At 58.0% G+C, this 20,675-nt stretch overlaps 1 protein-coding gene across 1 annotated transcript; it reads right to left on the reverse strand.

Annotated features, from left to right (window-relative positions):
- Positions 1-404: 404 nt before the first annotated feature.
- On the reverse strand, positions 405-15,621 carry LOC144740810 (pyruvate kinase PKM-like; the record flags this gene model as incomplete). The annotated part of the gene is given in 10 exon segments (XM_078623526.1): positions 405-1,030; positions 2,406-2,587; positions 4,259-4,425; positions 7,111-7,263; positions 7,463-7,613; positions 9,181-9,233; positions 9,235-9,390; positions 9,392-9,453; positions 13,751-13,937; positions 15,490-15,621. Coding segments are annotated over 10 exon segments (1,350 nt in total), but the record flags the coding sequence as incomplete, so codon positions are not given.
- Between the last annotated feature and the right edge of the window lie 5,054 nt (positions 15,622-20,675).

Consider the following 20,675-nt stretch of genomic DNA (forward strand, 5'->3'; position numbering starts at 1 on the left):
CAACACAGCAATCATGCTGTGACGGTTCCACCTGAAGACGGAAGCTTGTGTTGCCTCCGAAACGTCGCGATTTTTCATTTTACTTTATAAATTTAAATTTTTACCTACGTGGCTTTACCGAAAAAACCTAAGAATATTTATCTAGACGATTTAGCAATGCACGAACGTGCATACCCCTTCAGTGGCTTCCCAACAATAAAAATTGGTGAGGCAAGAGCGTTCCAGACGGCCGCAGAAGCGCATCCGAAAGCGCCGCGCGACGCGGCGACCCGTTCTTTGTTCGACGGCCGGCCGGAAGGCCGCTGAATGAAGGCCTCGAGTCGTGGCCACTCAACAATGTCGCAGCGTAGCGGACCCATCGCGTCTCCCCGTCGCGAATAACCAAGCACGGTGGGGCTTTGAGATTGTATTGCACACCTTTTATTGAACGTCCCCCCCCCCCCCCCTCCGGTACTCCCGTTACATTTGAATAATTTTCGTTTCAGTGCAAGCAGCGTGGTGAGAAACGCGGTCAACTCCTCCACCACACAGGCAGATCGCTTGCCAGCCCCCCCCCCCCCCCCCGACTCACACACACGGCAAAGCAACCAAACCCAACCGCACTCCCTCCCATGGCTCACCGGGCCCCCTTCACCGACGTCAGATCGCGGTGCCTCCTTGTTAATCACGTGGGCCTCTCATTATTTCGATTCTGGCGTTCGCCCGCCGTCCGGATGCCGAGATCTGGTGACTGTGGTGACAGCGGTGACAGGGGCGGTGACGCGGCCGTGTGCAGGCGGTGCGACTGCACCGGGGCGCACAGGGACTGCAAAGGAGGGAAAATGGATGGGCGACGACGATGACAACTACAAGGGAGGAGAGCGTGGCGAGCGTTGGTGGGGGGCGGCCCCCCCCCGGGACCCCCCCCACCGCACCAGGGGCCCTCACTCGGCGACGATGACGCGCATCGTGTTGGTGAAGCCGGAGCCCGGGCGCCAGCCGGTCACGATGATCACCACGCCGCCCTTGTGGATGAACTTGCGGTTCTTGCCTGCAGCGTGGGGGGGAAAGAACGGGGATCGACGGGGGATCAACTGGGCAGCATCATCAACGGGGCATCAATGGGAGATTGACCGGGAAAGAAATGGAAACCAGGGACTGACCGAGGATCACACAGGGATCAACTTGATATTTTATACGTTTCCTTTGGGGGGGGAGGGGGCGGGGGGGGTAGTGGGAGGTGGCGGTGTGAAGTGGCGACGTGATAGCGTCGTGGCGGTGGTGATGTGGCACTCTGGCGGCGTGCTGGTGGTGGTTTGGCAGGGTGGTAACAGGGTGGTGGTGTGGTCGGAGTGGCAGAATAGCAGGGTGGTTTGACAGGTTGGTGGCGGTGTGGTGGCAGTGGCATGACGGCATGGCGGTGGCGTGGCAGGGTGGTGGCGTGGCAGGGTGGTGGCGTGGCAGGGTGGTGGCGTGGCAGGGCGGTGGCGTGGCAGGGCGGTGGCGTGGCAGGGCGGTGGCGTGGCAGGGCGGTGGCGTGGCAGGGCGGTGGCGTGGCAGGGCGGTGGCGTGGCAGGGCGGTGGCGTGGCAGGGCGGTGGCGTGGCAGGGCGGTGGCGTGGCAGGGCGGGTGGCGTGGCAGGGCGGTGGCGTGGCAGGGCGGGTGGCGTGGCAGGGCGGTGGCGTGGCAGGGCGGTGGCGTGGCAGGGCGGTGGCGTGGCAGGGCGGTGGCGTGGCAGGGCGGTGGCGTGGCAGGGCGGTGGCGTGGCAGGGCGGTGGCGTGGCAGGGCGGGTGGCGTGGCAGGGCGGTGGCGTGGCAGGGCGGTGGCGTGGCAGGGCGGTGGCGTGGCAGGGCGGTGGCGTGGCAGGGCGGTGGCGTGGCAGGGCGGTGGCGTGGCAGGGCGGTGGCGTGGCAGGGCGGTGGCGTGGCAGGGCGGTGGCGTGGCAGGGCGGTGGCGTGGCAGGGCGGTGGCGTGGCAGGGCGGTGGCGTGGCAGGGCGGTGGCGTGGCAGGGCGGTGGCGTGGCAGGGCGGTGGGGGGCGTGGCAGGGCGGTGGCGTGGCAGGGCGGTGGCGTGGCAGGGCGGTGGCGTGGCAGGGTGGTGGCGTGGCAGGGTGGTGGCGTGGCAGGGCGGGTGGCATGGCAGGGTGGTGGTGTGGTGTGGCGTGGCAGGGCGGTGGCGTGGCAGGGCGGTGGCGTGGCAGGGCGGTGGCGTGGCAGGGCGGTGGCGTGGCAGGGCGGTGGTGTGGTGTGGCGTGGCAGGGCGGGTGGCGTGGCAGGGCGGTGGCGTGGCAGGGCGGTGGCGTGGCAGGGCGGTGGCGTGGCAGGGTGGTGGCGTGGCAGGGTGGTGGCGTGGCATGGCGGTGGTGTGTCAGTGGTGTGTCAGTGGTGTGGCGTGGCGTGGTGGCGTGGCGTGACGGCGGCTCACCGATGGTGATGGCGAAGTTGACGCGGGCGTCGACATCGTCGGCCCAGGGCTCCTTGGCAGGGAAGGTGTAGAGCAGCGGGAAGACGCCGCGGTAGAGGTGCGCCTGGCGCGCCGTCTGCGGCGTGCGCGTCACCGCCAGGATGGGGCAGCGGGGGCGGTACTTAGAGATGAGGTACGCAGACCTGCACGCGGGACGGGTGAGCGGAGCGGGGCGTTAGCTCGCGACGAGGTGGCGATGAGAACTGGTGATGGTGGTGCTGATGATGATGATGGTGGTGATTATGGTGGTGCTAGTGATGATGGTGCTGATGGTGCTGGTGATGATGGTCGTGGTGCTGATGGCGGTGTTGGTGATGATGATGGTCGTGGTGCTGATAGCGGTGGTAGTGATGATGGTGGTGATTATGGCGGTGCTAGTGATGATGATGGTGCTGGTAGTGATGATGGTGCTGGTGATGATGATGGCGGTGCTGGTGATGATGATGTTGGTGCTGGTGATGATGGTGGTGGTGCTGGTGATGATGCTGGTGCAGATGGTGGTGATGATGGTGATGCTGGTGATGATGATGGTGGTGCTGGTGATGATGATCCGAGACGCTGTTGCGAGCTTTCAGAAAACGCAGGCAAAGTGTTAGGGGTTCATCGACCAATCACCGGCGAGCCGCACGCAGCCAGTTAAGCGTCAGCGCACTCAAGCGCCAGCGAGGTGAGCGGCAGAGCGGAGCGACTGGAGAGTCAGGGGGGAGATGCAGGCGATGTCTCACACACACACACACACGCACACGCAGGTAGAGACACCAAAGATAAAGAGTCCCAGTATAGCATTCACAGACTGTTGGGGCAAGTGCTGTCCGCGTGCAGCACCTACGAAGGCTCGGCACGGCACGTGGCGATGTTTTCACACCGCACCGGGTACTCAATTGAGGCCGAGTGGACCTAAGGGAGGCCCACGAGCGGTTTAGGTGGCCATGAGCAGCAATTGAACTCGGGTGACCAGGTCTGTAGTGCAACGCGCTAACCGCTGCACCGCCGCTTCAACACCCAGGTGCACACACACAGAGACAGACACACACACACGGACGAGACAGACACACACAGAGACAGACACACACACACAGACGAGACAGACACACACACACGGACGTACGTACGTACTGAGAGTTGTCGAGCCGATTCCACCGTTAAAACGCGCAAGATGGAGGATGGAGAATTACTGAAGATGCGTTGGCAGAAGAAGTGTCGGGAGGAAGTCAGAGTTGAGAAGACCACAGGAAGGCGAAGATGACGCTGCTACGCCGTGAGAAATAAGCGTCGACTGTGCGTAAACCATCCCAGCACTCCCCACACCTATGCCGATCACAAAGCCTCGGCACTCCTCAATAGCCCTGCCATAGAAAGGAATACCTATATCTATAATTATATACGTAATGGCTGACGTTTCGGGCAATGACCCTTCCACCCCTGGATCAGCTGATCGTCTTAACAGGCACCTAGGGTCGCCACCTTGGTTGCCCGCCAGGCCGGGCCGGGCCAGGCTCTGACGATGCCTGCTGTATAATTTGAAGTCTGTGTCTCTCTCTCTGTCTCTCATATCTCTCTGTCTCTCTCCCCGTGGCCGCGTGGAATTTTAATCCGGGCGCCTCCGCTTTTTACCCCCTCCGCATTTAGAATCGACGTCGCGCGTTTCGGAGTCACGTGGCTGCTGCTATACATTTCCCCGTGACGAGCGACTTGCTTGAAGCCATCATTTGCGACGGCCAGGGTCGCTTCTGAAAGAGAGCTACATTAAGATTATCGCAGCTCAGGGTCGGGGGGGGGCCTTACACCCGGTGGAATAAAAACATCGTTTTTACCTTCCCGAATTGGAAATGGCTACGATGGCACTGGCGCGGCACTTGAAGGAGGCCTCCACGGCGCCCACGGCCGTGGCCTCCGAGGGGTCGCGAGTCTCCGGTGACAGGCGGCGGATCTCCTCAAACAGCTGGCTGTGGAACATCACCGCCTCCGCCTCCCGCGCAATCTATGGGGGGCCGCGCGGGGGGGGGCGGGGGTTGGGGGGGGGCGGTGGTGGTGGGAGGTGTTTGCCGATGATGATGGGCGGAGAGGGTGGTGGTGGTGATGATAATGGGCGGAGAGGGTGGTGGTGTGTCGGGGTGGTGATGATGATGGGCGGAGAGATGGTGGTGGTGATGATGTTCGTGGTGGTGATGATGATGGGCGGAGAGATGGTGGTGGTGATGATGTCCGTGGTGGTGATGATGGATGGGCGGAGAGGGTGGTGGTGATGATGTTCGTGGTGGTGATGATGATGGGCGGAGATGTTGGTGGTGGTGATGATGTTCGTGGTGGTGATGATGGATCGGCGGAGAGGGTGGTGGTGATGATGTTCGTGGTGGTGATGATGATGGGCGGAGATGTTGGTGGTGGTGATGATGTTCGTGGTGGTGATGATGGATCGGCGGAGAGGGTGGTGGTGATGATGTTCGTGGTGGTGATGATGATGGGCGGAGCGGTGGTGGTGGTGGTGGAGAGGTGTTGATGTGAGTATAATATTGACAACACTGCCACATTCCACTCCTTTGGGCAGAGAAGATGCTCCGGACATTTTTCTTTTCCTGTCCGACGACTTGAATTGTTTTTTTTACGCAGGAAAAATCAAACATGGCCGCCCGTAATCCCGGGCACGCGTCGCTTCACAGCGAGTGACGTCACTTCCCGTGGAGTCACTTTGGGGTGACATCACTTCCTCTCCAGGCAGCTGCAGGCACATGCTCGCGGCACCAACAAAAAACACAAAATCAAGCCACAAACGACGCAAACCAAAGGGGCAGCAACAACAACACAAAGCAACGTGCAAAAATAACACTCCCGCCCCGTGGCATCTCACACCCCCCCCCCCCCCGTGCATTGTCGGCAGCCGCCCCCCCCCCCCCGTCCCTCTCCCCAAACAACTGCACCAGCAGCACCAGCACCACCAGCAGCACCATGCAGCCCCGCCGCTGGGGGCGAGGGGGGGGGCGCTACCTTCCGCTGGTGGTGAGGACCACAATGGCCGAAGCGGTGCTCTTGAACGAGGCCTCGACGGCGCCAATAGCGACCGTCTCGGTGGGGTCGTGCGTGGCGTGCGTGGCGTGACGCAGGTCGTCAAACACCTGGCGGTGGTACATGCAGGCCTCCGCCTCGCGGGCAATCTGCCCCAGGGGAGACCCGCCAACCACCACCACCGCCACCACCGCCAACAACCGCCGCCAACCACCGGCCACAACAGAAGCAGCCGGGTTAATCGTGGGGGGAAGACGACCGGGAGAAAATCGGTTTCATGAGATGACGATTTGGTTGCTCGTGTGGCTGTGCGAGCGAGCGGCATGCTGCGAGCTCCGATGTCCGAGTGGCATCTTCGTCACCCCACTTCACTCACTCGCCCACTCAACCACCACACGACTCAACCACTCACACAATTAGCCTCCACCCACCCACCCACCCACGCAGAGACCCACACACCCACTTGCGTGCTCACACATTCACACTCTTACAAGCTTACGGATCTACCAGTGATACACCCACCCACCAAACCCACCCAACCCACCCACCAAACCCACCCAACCCACCCACCAAACCCACCCAACCCACCCACCAAACCCACCCAACCCACCCACCAAACCCACCCAACCCACCCACCAACCCACCCAACCCACCCACCAAACCCACCCAACCCACCCACCAAACCCACCCAACCCACCCACCAAACCCACCCAACCCACCCACCAAACCCACCCAACCCACCCACCAAACCCACCCAACCCACCCCAAACCCACCCAACCCACCCACCAAACCCACCCAACCCACCCACCAAACCCACCCAACCCACCCCACCAAACCCACCCAACCCACCCACCAAACCCACCCACCCACCCACCAAACCCACCAACCCCCCCACCAAACCCACCCAACCCACCCACCAAACCCACCCACCCACCCACCCAACCCACCCACCCACCCAACCCACCCAACCCACCCACCCACCCACCCAACCCCCCACCCACCCACCCAACCCACCCACCCAACCCACCCAACCCACCCAACCCACCCCACCCACCCACCCACCCACCACCCACCCACCCACCCACCCACCAAACCCACCCACCCACCCACCAAACCCACCCACCCACCCACCCACCCAAACCCACCCACCCACCAACCACCAAACCCACCCAACCACCAAACCCACCCACCAAACCCACCCACCCACCAAACCCACCCACCAACCCACCCACACCAACCCACCAACCCACCCACCCACCCACCAAACCCACCCACCCACCCACCAAATCCCACCCACCCACCACCAAACCCACCCACCCACCCACCAAACCCACCCACCCACCCAACCCCACCCACCAAACCCACCCACCCACCCACCAAACCCACCCACCCACCCACCAAATCCACCCACCCACCCACCAAACCCACCCACCCACCCACCAAACCCACCCACCCACCCAACCAAACCCACCCAACCAAACCCACCCACCCAAACCCAAGCCCATCCACACCCCGCCCACACCCACCACGTCCCACCCACCACGCCCCACCCACCCCCGCCCCACCCACACCCCACACACACCCCACCCACCCCGCCCCACCCACCCCGCCCCACCCACCCCGCCCCACCCACCCCGCCCCACCCGCCCCCGCCCCACCCACCGCGTGCTGGGTGCGCACGGCCTCCAGGGGGTAGTCTCCCTTGGCCGTCTCCCCGCTCAGCATGATGCAGTCGGCGCCGTCCAGCACAGCGTTGGCCACGTCGCTGCTCTCCGCGCGAGTAGGCCGAGGCTTCTTGATCATGCTCTCCAGCATCTACGCACACGCACACGGACAGCACAGCAAGCGTGCGTTATGCATTTGCTGGGTACTTGGATAGGGAGGAGGTGGGCAAGTTAACGAGCAAGTGAGCGAGCGACTGAGTGAATGAGTGGACAATTGAGCGAGCGACCGAGTGAATTGGCGAACAAGTGAGCGAGCGAACCGAGCGAATGGGGAGGGGCGAGGCGGGCACCTGGGTGGCACAGATGATCGGCTTGCCGATGCGGTTGCATCGCCCGATCATCATCTTCTGCGCGATGAAGACCTTCTCCGTGGGGATCTCGATGCCCAGGTCGCCACGCGCCACCATGATGCCGTCGCTCGCCTCCAGCACCTCGTCGAACCTCGGAGAGAATCGCCGACACACCCGCACGCACCGTCACTACAACTAAACTCGAACCGAGCGCTTTTTAGTTGCCCGCTAAAGCTCCCACGGAGCGACAGCTCCTTTTCAGAGGCGACCTGGCAATCATCACAAACGACAGCTCAACGAAGCGGGCTTATCGTCGTCATCGTCGTCACGGGGACGCGTGACGTCGATGAAAGAAATTAGGATGGAAATACCAGAGGACCGGAGAAAAATCCGTGCGACCACGGGCGCTTTTGTGGCCGTCTGGAACGCTCTTCCTTCAGACGTATCAGAAAGCCACTGGGAGCAATGGCACTTTTAAATCATCATCATCCAGATTGACAAACTAATTTCTTTAGAACTGCTGCTTGTTGTTGTTGTGTTTAGTTGGTTGTCCTTCACCGCCCCCCCCCCCCCCGCACCTCCGATTAGCACGGTTGGCTACGTAGGGTGCGAAAGAAGTTCAATGTACACACACGTACACGTTGCAATCGCGCTGCGATCGGGCAAGCTCGCGCCCCCGAGGAATTATCGTTTCCTAACGTCGATTTGTCTCCGTCAGATATTTTCCCCCGCTTCTCGTTTCACGGTGCGGCACCGCTTTGTCGCCGATTCAAAGCATTCCGCTTTGTCGCCCGCGCTTTTGAAAGCTATTCGCCGTGGAGATGAGCCGGCTCACTCCTGCGAAATAAAACTCTCCCACGCCCGTCTCTTAGAAGCGTTCTCAACCCCGTGGGACACCACAAACTTGAACCGCCGCCTCTCCCCCTTTTCATGTCCATCGGCACGATCGCTCACACGTTGGCCACGCTTCAGCACAACAACTCGCGATCTTGATCACATCGCCATCTTTAGCGCTCACCATCCCCGCTCACCGCCCCCGTGCATCCTAACTTGCACACCCACTCGCCACCCCCCACTCACGCCCGCCTCGCCAACCCGTCACCCTCGCTCACCACCCCCCTCACCCCCCGTCACTTATTCACCCCTGCTCACCCAATCAGCCCGCTCACCACACAGTCACCCATTTACCCCCATCACCACTCCATCACTCCCGCTGCTCACCAGCCCTGCCACCCATTGCACCTCCATCACCATCACCCCCCGCCACTCACCAGCCCTGCCACCCATTCACCCCCATCACCATCACCCCCATCACCCCCGCCACTCACCAGCCCTGCCACCCATTCACCCCCCGCCACCATCACCCCCCGCCACCATCACCCCCCGCCACCATCACCCCCGCCACCATCACCCCCGCCACCATCACCCCCCGCCACCATCACCCCCGCCCACCATCACCCCCGCCACCATCACCCCCGCCACCATCACCCCCCGCCACCATCACCCCCGCCACCATCACCCCCGCCACCATCACCCCCGCCACCATCACCCCCGCCACCATCACCCCCGCCACCATCACCCCCGCCACCATCACCCCCGCCACCATCACCCCCCCGCCACCATCACCCCCGCCACCATCACCCCCGCCACCATCACCCCCGCCACCATCACCCCCCGCCACCATCACCCCCGCCACCATCACCCCGCGGCGGCCTCACCTGCGCACGCCCTCGTGGTTCTCGATCTTGCTGATGATGAGGATGTGCTTGCCCCTTTTCGCCGAGCACGGCGCGCACGGCGTGCACGTCGGCCGCCTTGCGGATGAAGGAGGCGAAGACCATGTCCACGCCCTGCTCCACGCCGAACTTCAGGTCTCCGATGTCCTTCTCCGAGATGGCGGGCAGGTCGACCGCCACGCCGGGCAGGTTCCACGCCCTTCTTGCTGCCCAGCGTGCCGCCGTTCTCCACCTCGGTGATCATGAAGTCCTTCCCTGGGGGGGGGGGGGGGCGGGGGGTGACACGAAACGTCGGACGTCGTCGCGCGGATCCGAAGACGAACACGGACCGGACGAGGCGTCGCCGCGGGAGAGACCCGGGCTGCCGTGGACGGAGGTAGGGAGACAGCCGCTAAACTTTCACCGGGCAGTGGCTCATGGCGGCGGTGGCCTAGGTAGGCAAGGCCTTCGTCCAGGAGGTGGAGAGACCACGACTCTGATGATGATGATGATGAAGGCCTGCGTAGGCCTTCATCCAGCAGCGGAGAGAGACCACGACTCTGATGATGATGATGAAGGCCTGCGTAGGCCTTCATCCAGCAGCGGAGAGAGACCACGACTCTGATGATGATGATGAAGGCCTGCGTAGGCCTTCATCCAGCAGCGGAGAGAGACCACGACGATGATGATGATGATGAAGGCCTGCGTAGGCCTTCATCCAGCAGCGGAGAGAGACCACGACGATGATGATGAAGGCCTGCGTAGGCCTTCATCCAGCAGCGGAGAGAGACCACGACGATGATGATGATGATGAAGGCCTGCGTAGGCCTTCATCCAGCAGCGGAGAGAGACCACGACGATGATGATGAAGGCCTGCGTAGGCCTTCATCCAGCAGCGGAGAGAGACCACGACGATGATGATGAAGGCCTGCGTAGGCCTTCATCCAGCAGCGGAGAGAGACCACGACGATGATGATGAAGGCCTGCGTAGGCCTTCATTCAGCAGCGGAGAGAGACCACGACTCTGATGATGATGATGAAGGCCTGCGTAGGCCTTCATCCAGCAGCGGAGAGAGAGACCACGACTCTGATGATGATGATGAAGGCCTGCGTAGGCCTTCATCCAGCAGCGGAGAGAGACCACGACTCTGATGATGATGATGATGAAGGCCTGCGTAGGCCTTCATCCAGCAGCGGAGAGAGACCACGACTCTGATGATGATGAAGGCCTGCGTAGGCCTTCATCCAGCAGCGGAGAGAGACCACGACTCTGATGATGATGATGAAGGCCTGCGTAGGCCTTCATCCAGCAGCGGAGAGAGACCACGACTCTGATGATGATGATGAAGGCCTGCGTAGGCCTTCATCCAGCAGCGGAGAGAGACCACGACTCTGATGATGATGATGAAGGCCTGCGTAGGCCTTCATCCAGCAGCGGAGAGAGACCACGACTCTGATGATGATGATGAAGGCCTGCGTAGGCCTTCATCCAGCAGCGGAGAGAGACCACGACTCTGATGATGATGATGAAGGCCTGCGTAGGCCTTCATCCAGCAGCGGAGAGAGACCACGACTCTGATGATGATGATGAAGGCCTGCGTAGGCCTTCATCCAGCAGCGGAGAGAGACCACGACGATGATGATGATGATGAAGGGCCTGCGTAGGCCTTCATCCAGCAGCGGAGAGAGACCACGACTCTGATGATGATGATGAAGGCCTGCGTAGGCCTTCATCCAGCAGCGGAGAGAGACCACGACGATGATGATGATGATGAAGGCCTGCGTAGGCCTTCATCCAGCAGCGGAGAGAGACCACGACTCTGATGATGATGATGAAGGCCTGCGTAGGCCTTCATCCAGCAGCGGAGAGAGACCACGACGATGATGATGATGATGAAGGCCTGCGTAGGCCTTCATCCAGCAGCGGAGAGAGACCACGACGATGATGATGATGATGAAGGCCTGCGTAGGCCTTCATCCAGCAGCGGAGAGAGACCACGACTCTGATGATGATGATGAAGGCCTGCGTAGCCTTCATCCAGCAGCGGAGAGAGAACCACGACGATGATGATGATGATGAAGGCCTGCGTAGGCCTTCATCCAGCAGCGGAGAGAGACCACGACGATGATGATGATGAAGGCCTGCGTAGGCCTTCATCCAGCAGCGGAGAGAGACCACGACTCTGATGATGATGATGAAGGCCTGCGTAGGCCTTCATCCAGCAAGCGGAGAGAGACCACGACGATGATGATGATGAAGGCCTGCGTAGGCCTTCATCCAGCAGCGGAGAGAGACCACGACTCTGATGATGATGATGAAGGCCTGCGTAGGCCTTCATCCAGCAGCGGAGAGAGACCACGACTCTGATGATGATGATGAAGGCCTGCGTAGGCCTTCATCCAGCAGCGGAGAGAGACCACGACTCTGATGATGATGATGATGAAGGCCTGCGTAGGCCTTCATCCAGCAGCGGAGAGAGACCACGACTCTGATGATGATGATGAAGGCCTGCGTAGGCCTTCATCCAGCAGCGGAGAGAGACCACGACTCTGATGATGATGATGATGAAGGCCTGCGTAGGCCTTCATCCAGCAGCGGAGAGAGACCACGACGATCATGATGATGAAGGCCTGCGTAGGCCTTCATCCAGCAGCGGAGAGAGACCACGACTCTGATGATGATGATGAAGGCCTGCGTAGGCCTTCATCCAGCAGCGGAGAGAGACCACGACTCTGATGATGATGATGAAGGCCTGCGTAGGCCTTCATCCAGCAGCGGAGAGAGACCCACGACGATGATGATGATGAAGGCCTGCGTAGGCCTTCATCCAGCAGCGGAGAGAGACCACGACTCTGATGATGATGATGAAGGCCTGCGTAGGCCTTCATCCAGCAGCGGAGAGAGACCACGACGATGATGATGATGAAGGCCTGCGTAGGCCTTCATCCCAGCAGCGGAGAGAGACCAACGACTCTGATGATGATGATGAAGGCCTGCGTAGGCCTTCATCCAGCAGCGGAGAGAGACCACGACGATGATGATGATGAAGGCCTGCGTAGGCCTTCATCCAGCAGTGGAGAGAGACCACGACGATGATGACCGTGGTGATGATGGTGGCGGCGATGATGATAATTATAATTCCATGCGTATAGCAGCTTTTCATCAAGGATATATCAAAGCGCTGTACAGGACACAGCAGCAGCAAACACTCTGCATAATAATAAGATGAATACATTTTAAGAATCATTTACTCAACGAAAAGTTTAATAAGCGAGAACGTATGCTGACGAGGGTGGTGATGATGGTGATGATGACGGTAGTGATGACGGTGATGATACTAATAGGGGTTTTTTCCCCTCTTTTTCTGGCAACAAAACTGACACCTTTTGCGAGGGATCATGCTTACTACATTAAGCACAATACTTGCAGTCAAATGCAAACAAAAAACAATACTCTGATAATTTATGCATTGTCTTTGAAACTGATTGGTCCACACCAGAGACAGCTTTCTTTAGAGCCTCGTCTCATATGGTGTTCGACCAGATTACAATGCATAAATTATCAGAGTATTGTTTTTTGTTTGCATTTCACTGCAAGTATTGTGGTTAATGTAAGCATGATTCCTCGCAAAAGGTTGTCAGTTTTTGTTGCCAGAAAAAAAGGAAAAACCCTATTAGTATATTTTGGTGCTGACAAAGGAGGTCCCATGATGACGGTGATGATGTTGGTGATGATGACGGCGGCGATGATGACGGTGGCGATGACGACGATGTTGGTGGTGATGACGGTGGTGATGACGGTGGTGATGACGACGATGTTGGTGGTGATGATGGTGGTGATGACGGTGGTGATGACGACGATGTTGGTGGTGATGATGGTGGTGATGACGGTGGCGATGACGACGATGTTGGTGGTGATGACGGTGGTGATGACGGTGGTGATGACGGTGGTGATGACGGTGGTGATGACGACGATGTTGGTGGTGATGACGGTGGTGATGACGGTGGTGATGACAACGATGTTGGTGGTGATGACGGTGGTGATGACGGTGGTGATGACGACGATGTTGGTGGTGATGATGGTGGTGATGACGGTGGTGATGACGACGATGTTGGTGGTGATGATGGTGGTGATGACGGTGGTGATGACGACGATGTTGGTGGTGATGACGGTGGTGATGACGGTGGTGATGACGGTGGTGATGACAACGATGTTGGTGGTGATGACGGTGGTGATGACGGTGGTGATGACGACGATGTTGGTGGTGATGACGGTGGTGATGACGATGTTGGTGGTGATGACGGTGGTGATGACGGTGGTGATGACGACGACGATGGTGATGATGTTGGTGGTGATGACGACGATGTCGGTGGTGATGACGGTGGTGATGACGATGGTGGTGATGATGGTGATGATGATGGTGGTGATGACGACGACGTCGGTGGTGATGACGGTGGTGATGACGATGGTGGTGATGATGGTGATGATGGTGGTGATGACGATGACGCGACAGGCATCAGCAGCGGAGCGAGCGAGCGAGCTGAGCGGTCACCACCGCCACCGCTCACTCACCCTTCTCCTTGACGCAGAGCGAGATGAGTCCGTCGTCCACGTACACCTTGTTGCCGACCTCGATCACCTTGAGCAGGTTCTTGTAGTCCACCCACAGGGTGTGCTCGTCGCACTTGTCCATGAAGGCGTCGTCCAGCGTCACCTTGAGCGTGGCGCCCTTCTTCAGCTCCACCTCCGCCGTGCCACTCTGGACAAAAGACAAAAAATTTACCCGTAAAAACAAGTTTTTCACTATAAATCCTTTATACGCGTGGCATCGGTTTTATTTTATTATTCATTTCTGTTTTTTCTTGAGTAAAGAGTTTCATTTTTATCACATTGGTATTTTTAATTAAATATGAAAAAAAATTTTTCCTAAAAAGTGGAAAATTTTGGAAAAAATTTTTCACGAAAATAAATTGGCACGCACAACGAGTCTGTGTGCAAAATGTCAGCTCGATTGGATCACGGGGAGTGGGTTAAAAAACAACCGAAAGATTTGCACGGTCGTAAGCGCGCAAGCAAGCAAGTGAACTTAATATAAAGGATTTAAAAAATGAACCTGTAAAAACAAAGTTTTTCACTATAAATCCTTTATATGCGTGGCGGCTAGAGTCCCTCTCGTCCTCTGGCTTGAGGTGGCTGCCACCTATAGGTCAGATGATTGCCTGCCACCATTAAGTAATTGGTAATTAAATATAATTAATTTTTTCCTAAAAAGTGTAAAATTTTTGAAAAAAATTTTCACGAAAATAAATTGGCACGCACAACGAGTCTGTGTGCAAAATGTCAGCTCGATTGGATCACGGGAAGTGGGTTAAAAAAACGACCGAAAGATTTGCACGGTCGTAAGCGCGCTGTGACGTTATAGATATATGGTGTCAAAGTATGGACAAGTAATTCGAAGTCTCACTATGAGACATCTCCTTTACCAGTGGCAAAATATAGCAGTAGGTTTTTACCCTTTAAACTGGTACAAAACTGACACCTTTATACAAGGCATCATGTTTGCAATAACCGCAACACAAGCAGTCAAAATGCAAACAAAAAGAAACAACTCTGATGATGATAATGATATGCACGGTCCTTGAAGTTGATTGGTCCACACCCGAGACAGCTTTTTCTTAGAGCCGAGTCTCCATTGGTGTTGGACCAGATGACGCCAAAAGGCGCACAACTCAAAAACAGTGCACTATCAGAGTATATAAAGGTGTCAGTTTTGTACTAGTTTAAAGGGTAATAACCTACTATTATAATTAGAAGTCTTTCTAGATTTGAAGCTTTCGTGACTGCAAGGATCCATACTCTTAGGTTGTTCGGTAAAGTCACGTAGGTAAAAAATAATAAATAATAGAAATAATAATATAAATTAAATAATAAATCACGACGTTTCGGAGGCAACACGAGTCTCCGTCATCAGGTCATCAGGTGGGACCGTCACAGCCAGATTTACTGTCTCAAGTGTCTCACTTGATGACAGAGACTTGCGTTGCCTCCGAAACGTCGTGATTTATTATTTTATTTCTATTATTATTTCTATTATTTTTTATTATTTTTTATTTTTACCTACGCGACTTTACCAAACAACGTAAGAGTATAATTAGAAGTCTGGTTTTTTGTTACCTTTTCTGGCTATAAAACAGCAGGAGTTGCGAGGCATCAAGTCTGCATTGGTGGTGGGGGGTGTGCAGGGTGGGTGCAGGGTGGGTGCAGGGTGGGGGGGCCTCGGGGAGAGGTGCAGAATTGAGGGGGGCCCTTACCCCCTTAATGAGCCCAGTGCGGATCTCGGGGCCCTTGGTGTCGAGGGCGATGCCCACGGGCAGGTAGTTGTAGGGGTCCTTGGCAAAGCTCTCCGTGGCCGCGCGCACATTCTTGATCGTCTCCGCGTGGTACTGCAAACACACACAGGCAAAGATCCCCCGTGTAGCCTCAACAGACCGTTGGGGAAAGTGCTGCTAGGAGTAGCACCGACGAAGGCCGGCAACACGCCCGCAGTCGTCACGGGGACCGTCCACCGCCCTCCCCTTGCTCACTGCAAGGTCACCCGGAGGTCACCCGTGAGGGGTCACAGGCAGCTCCAGAGCGTGACGACGACAACCACCATCACCGCCGCTTGTCGCAGAGATTCGGGGTTCGAATTCCAGTGGCCGCCCTGGTCAATACCACGGTGGTGGTGCGTACAACTGTAATACTATTACTACGACTACCACTACTACGAATTCCGTGGACATTGCTTTTTTATTTCCCACTGAAGAGCTTCATAGCTCATCGGATTCCTGCCAGCCGAGATGAAGATTCCGATGTTCGGCAAGAGCGGGGCATGGTGCGTCCGCGTCACGGTTACCGTGCTTGGCCAAGTTTGAAAAAACGTCACCCTCGGTTGGGAACGCACAGGGCGGCAATCCTCCGATTCCGATCCCATGGCGAGTCTCGGGACGATTTGCCAGGAGCAGTGGTTCTCCTTCACCTGGGGGGGCATCTCGCACCCACCTGGGGGTGGTGGCCAAGTCGGGTGGCGTCGTGCTGCCGTGCGATTCCAAAAAGGAGGAATTTTCAGCGTCATTTGAGAAAGTGCCGAACGCGGCACCACCACCACCACGCCGGGGGGCCGCAGTGGCCGGGACTCTTTGCGAACGACGTCACACCGGGATCTTCTCTTTTTAACATTTTAAATTAAATAAAAACTTAATTGCCACGCGGGGATCTTTTAACGTCCACTGCAGAAATTAAGCGGACGGCGCTTGCAACGGTTCGTGCACAACGGCGGCATTCACCGGGGCCGGCCGCCGCGTTTGAACCCCCGCGACACAGCGGCGAACACGCTCCAACTGCAGAGTGATGACGAGTGGGAGGGGGAGGAGGGGGGAGGAGGAGGAGGAGGAGGGGGAGGAGGGGGGGTAGGGGGAGGAGGAGGAGGGGGGAGGAGGGGGAGGATGGGGGAGGATGGGGAGGAGGGGGAGGAAGGGGAGGAGGGGAAGGAAGGGGGGGGAGGGGGGAGGGGAGGGGGGGGAGGGGGGGGGGGGGGGGGGGGGGGGGGGTGGAGGGGGAGGAGGGGGAGGAGGGGGAGGTGGGGGGGGAGGAGGAGAGGGAGGAGAGGGAGGAGGAGCGGGCGTCGTCATCGTCGTCGCCGCTGTGACTCTCTGGAGCCGCCCGCGACCTCCCCGCGACCTTCAAGGAGCAGCAGCAGCAGCAGCAGACTCCTTGAAGGTCGCGGGGAGAGGGGGGGCGGTGGGTGGCGACGGACGTGCGGCCAACGCGGCTAAAATCGGCATCGCGACACCCGAGCTCCTTGCATTCCGGGGCGGGCAACGGGGGAAACCGGGCAACCGGTCGCCCCTGGGTCTCAGCCCCCACCGCCTACCCCACCCACCCCACCCACCCAACACCACTCCACCCCCACCACACCCTACCACCACACAACCTCACCACCACATCACTCCCACCACCACCTCACTCCCACCACCACCACCTCACTCCCACCACCACCACCTCACTCCCACCACCACCTCACTCCCACCACCACCTCACTCCCACCACCACCTCACTCCCACCACCACCTCACTCCCACCACCTCCTCACTCCCACCACCCCCTCACTCCCACCGCCTCCTCACTCTCACCGCCACCTCACTCTCACCGCCACCTCACTCCCACCGCCACCTCACTCCACCACCACCTCATTCCCACCACCACCTCATTCCCACCACCACCTCATTCCCACCACCACCTCACTTCCACCATCACCAGCCTAACACCACCCCCTCCACCACCCCCTAGGGATCACCCCCCCCACCACTCCCACCACCGCCCCCCCCATGACCTTCAGGCGTCCGATCAATTTAAACGTCCAAATCACAGCGGGAGACACCGTGGCCGACGCAGCCGTTGCGAACGTTCCCCGGTTGGGGCCGATTATTTGTTTTTCTCTGCGCGTTTGAGGCCGAGTAGCAGCCCTGCAACTGCCGGCTCGCATCACCGCTGGTGGGAAAAGGGGGGGGGGGGTAGCCTCCGCTAGAGGCGCTCTGGCGGACTTCTCTTCGCACATTGTGGGCAGTGCTGAGTCTATGGGCAGTGTTGAGTCTATGGGTAGTGTTGAGTCTACGGGCAGTGTTGAGTCTATGGGTAGTGTTGAGTCTATGGGCAGTGTTGAGTCTATGGGCAGTGTTGAGTCTATGGGTAGTGTTGAGTCTATGGGTAGTGTTGAGTCTATGGGTAGTGTTGAGTCTATGGGTAGTGTTGAGTCTATGGGTAGTGTTGAGTCTATGGGTAGTGTTGAGGTCTACGGGCAGTGTTGAGTCTATGGGTAGTGTTGAGTCTATGGGTAGTGTTGAGTCTATGGCAGTGTTGAGTCTACGGGCAGTGTTGAGTCTATGGGTAGTGTTGAGTCTATGGGCAGTGTTGAGTCTATGGGCAGTGTTGAGTCTACGGGCAGTGTTGAGTCCTACGGGTAGTGTTGAGTCTATGGGCAGTGTTGAGTCTACGGGCAGTGTTGAGTCTATGGGTAGTGTTGAGTCTATGGGCAGTGTTGAGTCTATGGGCAGTGTTGAGTCTATGGGTAGTGTTGAGTCTATGGGTAGTGTTGAGTCTATGGGCAGTGTTGAGTCTATGGGCAGTGTTGAGTCTATGGGTAGTGTTGAGTCTATGGGCAGTGTTGAGTCTATGGGTAGTGTTGAGTCTATGGGCAGTGTTGAGTCTATGGGCAGTGTTGAGTCTACGGGCAGTGTTGAGTCTACGGGCAGTGTTGAGTCTATGGGTAGTGTTGAGTCTATAGGTAGTGTTGAGTCTATGGGTAGTGTTGAGTCTATGGGCAGTGTTGAGTCTATGGGCAGTGTTGAGTCTATGGGTAGTGTTGAGTCTATGGGCAGTGTTGAGTCTATGGGTAGTGTTGAGTCTATGGGTAGTGTTGAGTCTATGGGCAGTGTTGAGTCTATGGGTAGTGTTGAGTCTATGGGCAGTGTTGAGTCTATGGGTAGTGTTGAGTCTATGGGTAGTGTTGAGTCTACGGGTAGTGTTGAGTCTATGGGCAGTGTTGAGTCTATGGGTAGTGTTGAGTCTATGGGTAGTGTTGAGTCTATGGGCAGTGTTGAGTCTATGGGTAGTGTTGAGTCTATGGGTAGTGTTGAGTCTACGGGCAGTGTTGAGTCTACGGGCAGTGTTGAGTCTACGGGCAGTGTTGAGTCTATGGGTAGTGTTGAGTCTATGGGTAGTGTTGAGTCTATGGGCAGTGTTGAGTCTATGGTGCAGTGTTGAGTCTACGGGCAGTGTTGAGTCTATGGGCAGTGATGAGTCTATGGGCAGTGTTGAGTCTATGGGTAGTGTTGAGTCTATGGGTAGTGTTGAGTCTATGGGCAGTGTTGAGTCTATGGGCAGTGTTGAGTCTATGGGCAGTGTTGAGTCTATGGGCAGTGTTGAGTCTATGGGCAGTGTTGAGTCTATGGGCAGTGTTGAGTCTATGGGCAGTGTTGAGTCTGTGGGCAGTGTTGAGTCTATGGGCAGTGTTGAGTCTATGGTGCAGTGTTGAGTCTGTGGGCAGTGTTGAGTCTGTGGGCAGTGTTGAGTCTGTGGGCAGTGTTGAGTCTGTGGGCAGTGTTGAGTCTGTGGGCAGTGTTGAGTCTGTGGGCAGTGTTGAGTCTGTGGGCAGTGTTGAGTCTGTGGGCAGTGTTGAGTCTGTGGGCAGTGTTGAGTCTGTGGGCAGTGTTTGAGTCTGTGGGCAGTGTTGAGTCTGTGGGCAGGCTGTTGAGTCTGTGGGCAGTGTTGAGTCTGTGGGCAGTGTTGAGTCTGTGGGCAGTGTTGAGTCTGTGGGCAGTGTTGAGGTCTGTGGGCAGTGTTGAGTCTGTGGGCAGTGTTGAGGTCTGTGGGCAGTGTTGAGTCTGTGGGCAGTGTTGAGTCTGTGGGCAGTGTTGAGTCTGTGGGCAGTGTTGAGTCTATGGGCAGTGTTGAGTCTATGGGTAGTGTTGAGTCTATGGCAGTGTTGAGTCTATGGGCAGTGTTGAGTTTGTGGGGCAGTGTTGAGTCTGTGGGCAGTGTTGAGTCTGTGGGCAGTGTTGAGTCTGTGGGCAGTGTTGATTCTGTGGGCAGTGTTGAGTCTGTGGGTAGTGTTGAGTCTATGGGCAGTGTTGAGTTTGTGAAGGGGTGGCAGTGTTGAGTCTATGGGCAGTGTTGAGTCTATGGGCAGTGTTGAGTCTGATGGGCAGTATGTATGGATGTAGAACTTCTTTCGCACCATACATAACAAACTGTGCTAAAAATCCGGAGGCAGGAGTTACCCACACTTCACCCCCCCACCACACCTCACCCCCCACCACACCTCACCCCCCACCACACCTCACCCCCCACCACACTCACAACCTGCCAATCACGGGACTCGCTGTGGCCGTGCCAGCTTGCGCTGCTGGGTGGCGTCAGGGCTGGATTCAGGAACCAAGCCGCCCCCCCCCCCCCCCCATCGTGTCAACCGCCACGTTGGCCGGAGATTGAGTCGAACCAGGGCCCCTCTGGATCGCGAGTCCGGCAACGCCACTACGACACCGCCGCTCACCGTGACGACGACGATCACCGTGACCGACGACGACACCGCCGCTCGCCGTGACGACGACGATCACCGTGACGACGACGACGACACCGCCGCTCACCGTGACGGACGACGACGACGATCACCGTGACGACGACGACGACGACACCGCCGCTGCCGTGGCAACCGCGTCTCGTAACGATCGATCGCTCATCGCGAACCGCTCGCCGACAATGGGCTAGGCCACCAACCCCCCACACCCCACCCCCCAGCCCCTCCCCTACCCACTCCCCCCACCCACTCCCCCCCCCCCCCCCAAGTCAGCACCTCGCGTTACCTCGGACGCTCCGTTTGCCATTCGCCCAAAGACGCCGAAAATAACCGAGCGGCCCATTCCATGCGGTCGGGTTCGGCAAATCGGAAAGGTCAGCCCACG

This window comes from Lampetra planeri, unplaced genomic scaffold (genome assembly GCF_965212315.1).
Source record: "Lampetra planeri unplaced genomic scaffold, kcLamPlan1.2.h2 scaffold_305, whole genome shotgun sequence".
NCBI lineage: Eukaryota > Metazoa > Chordata > Hyperoartia > Petromyzontiformes > Petromyzontidae > Lampetra > Lampetra planeri.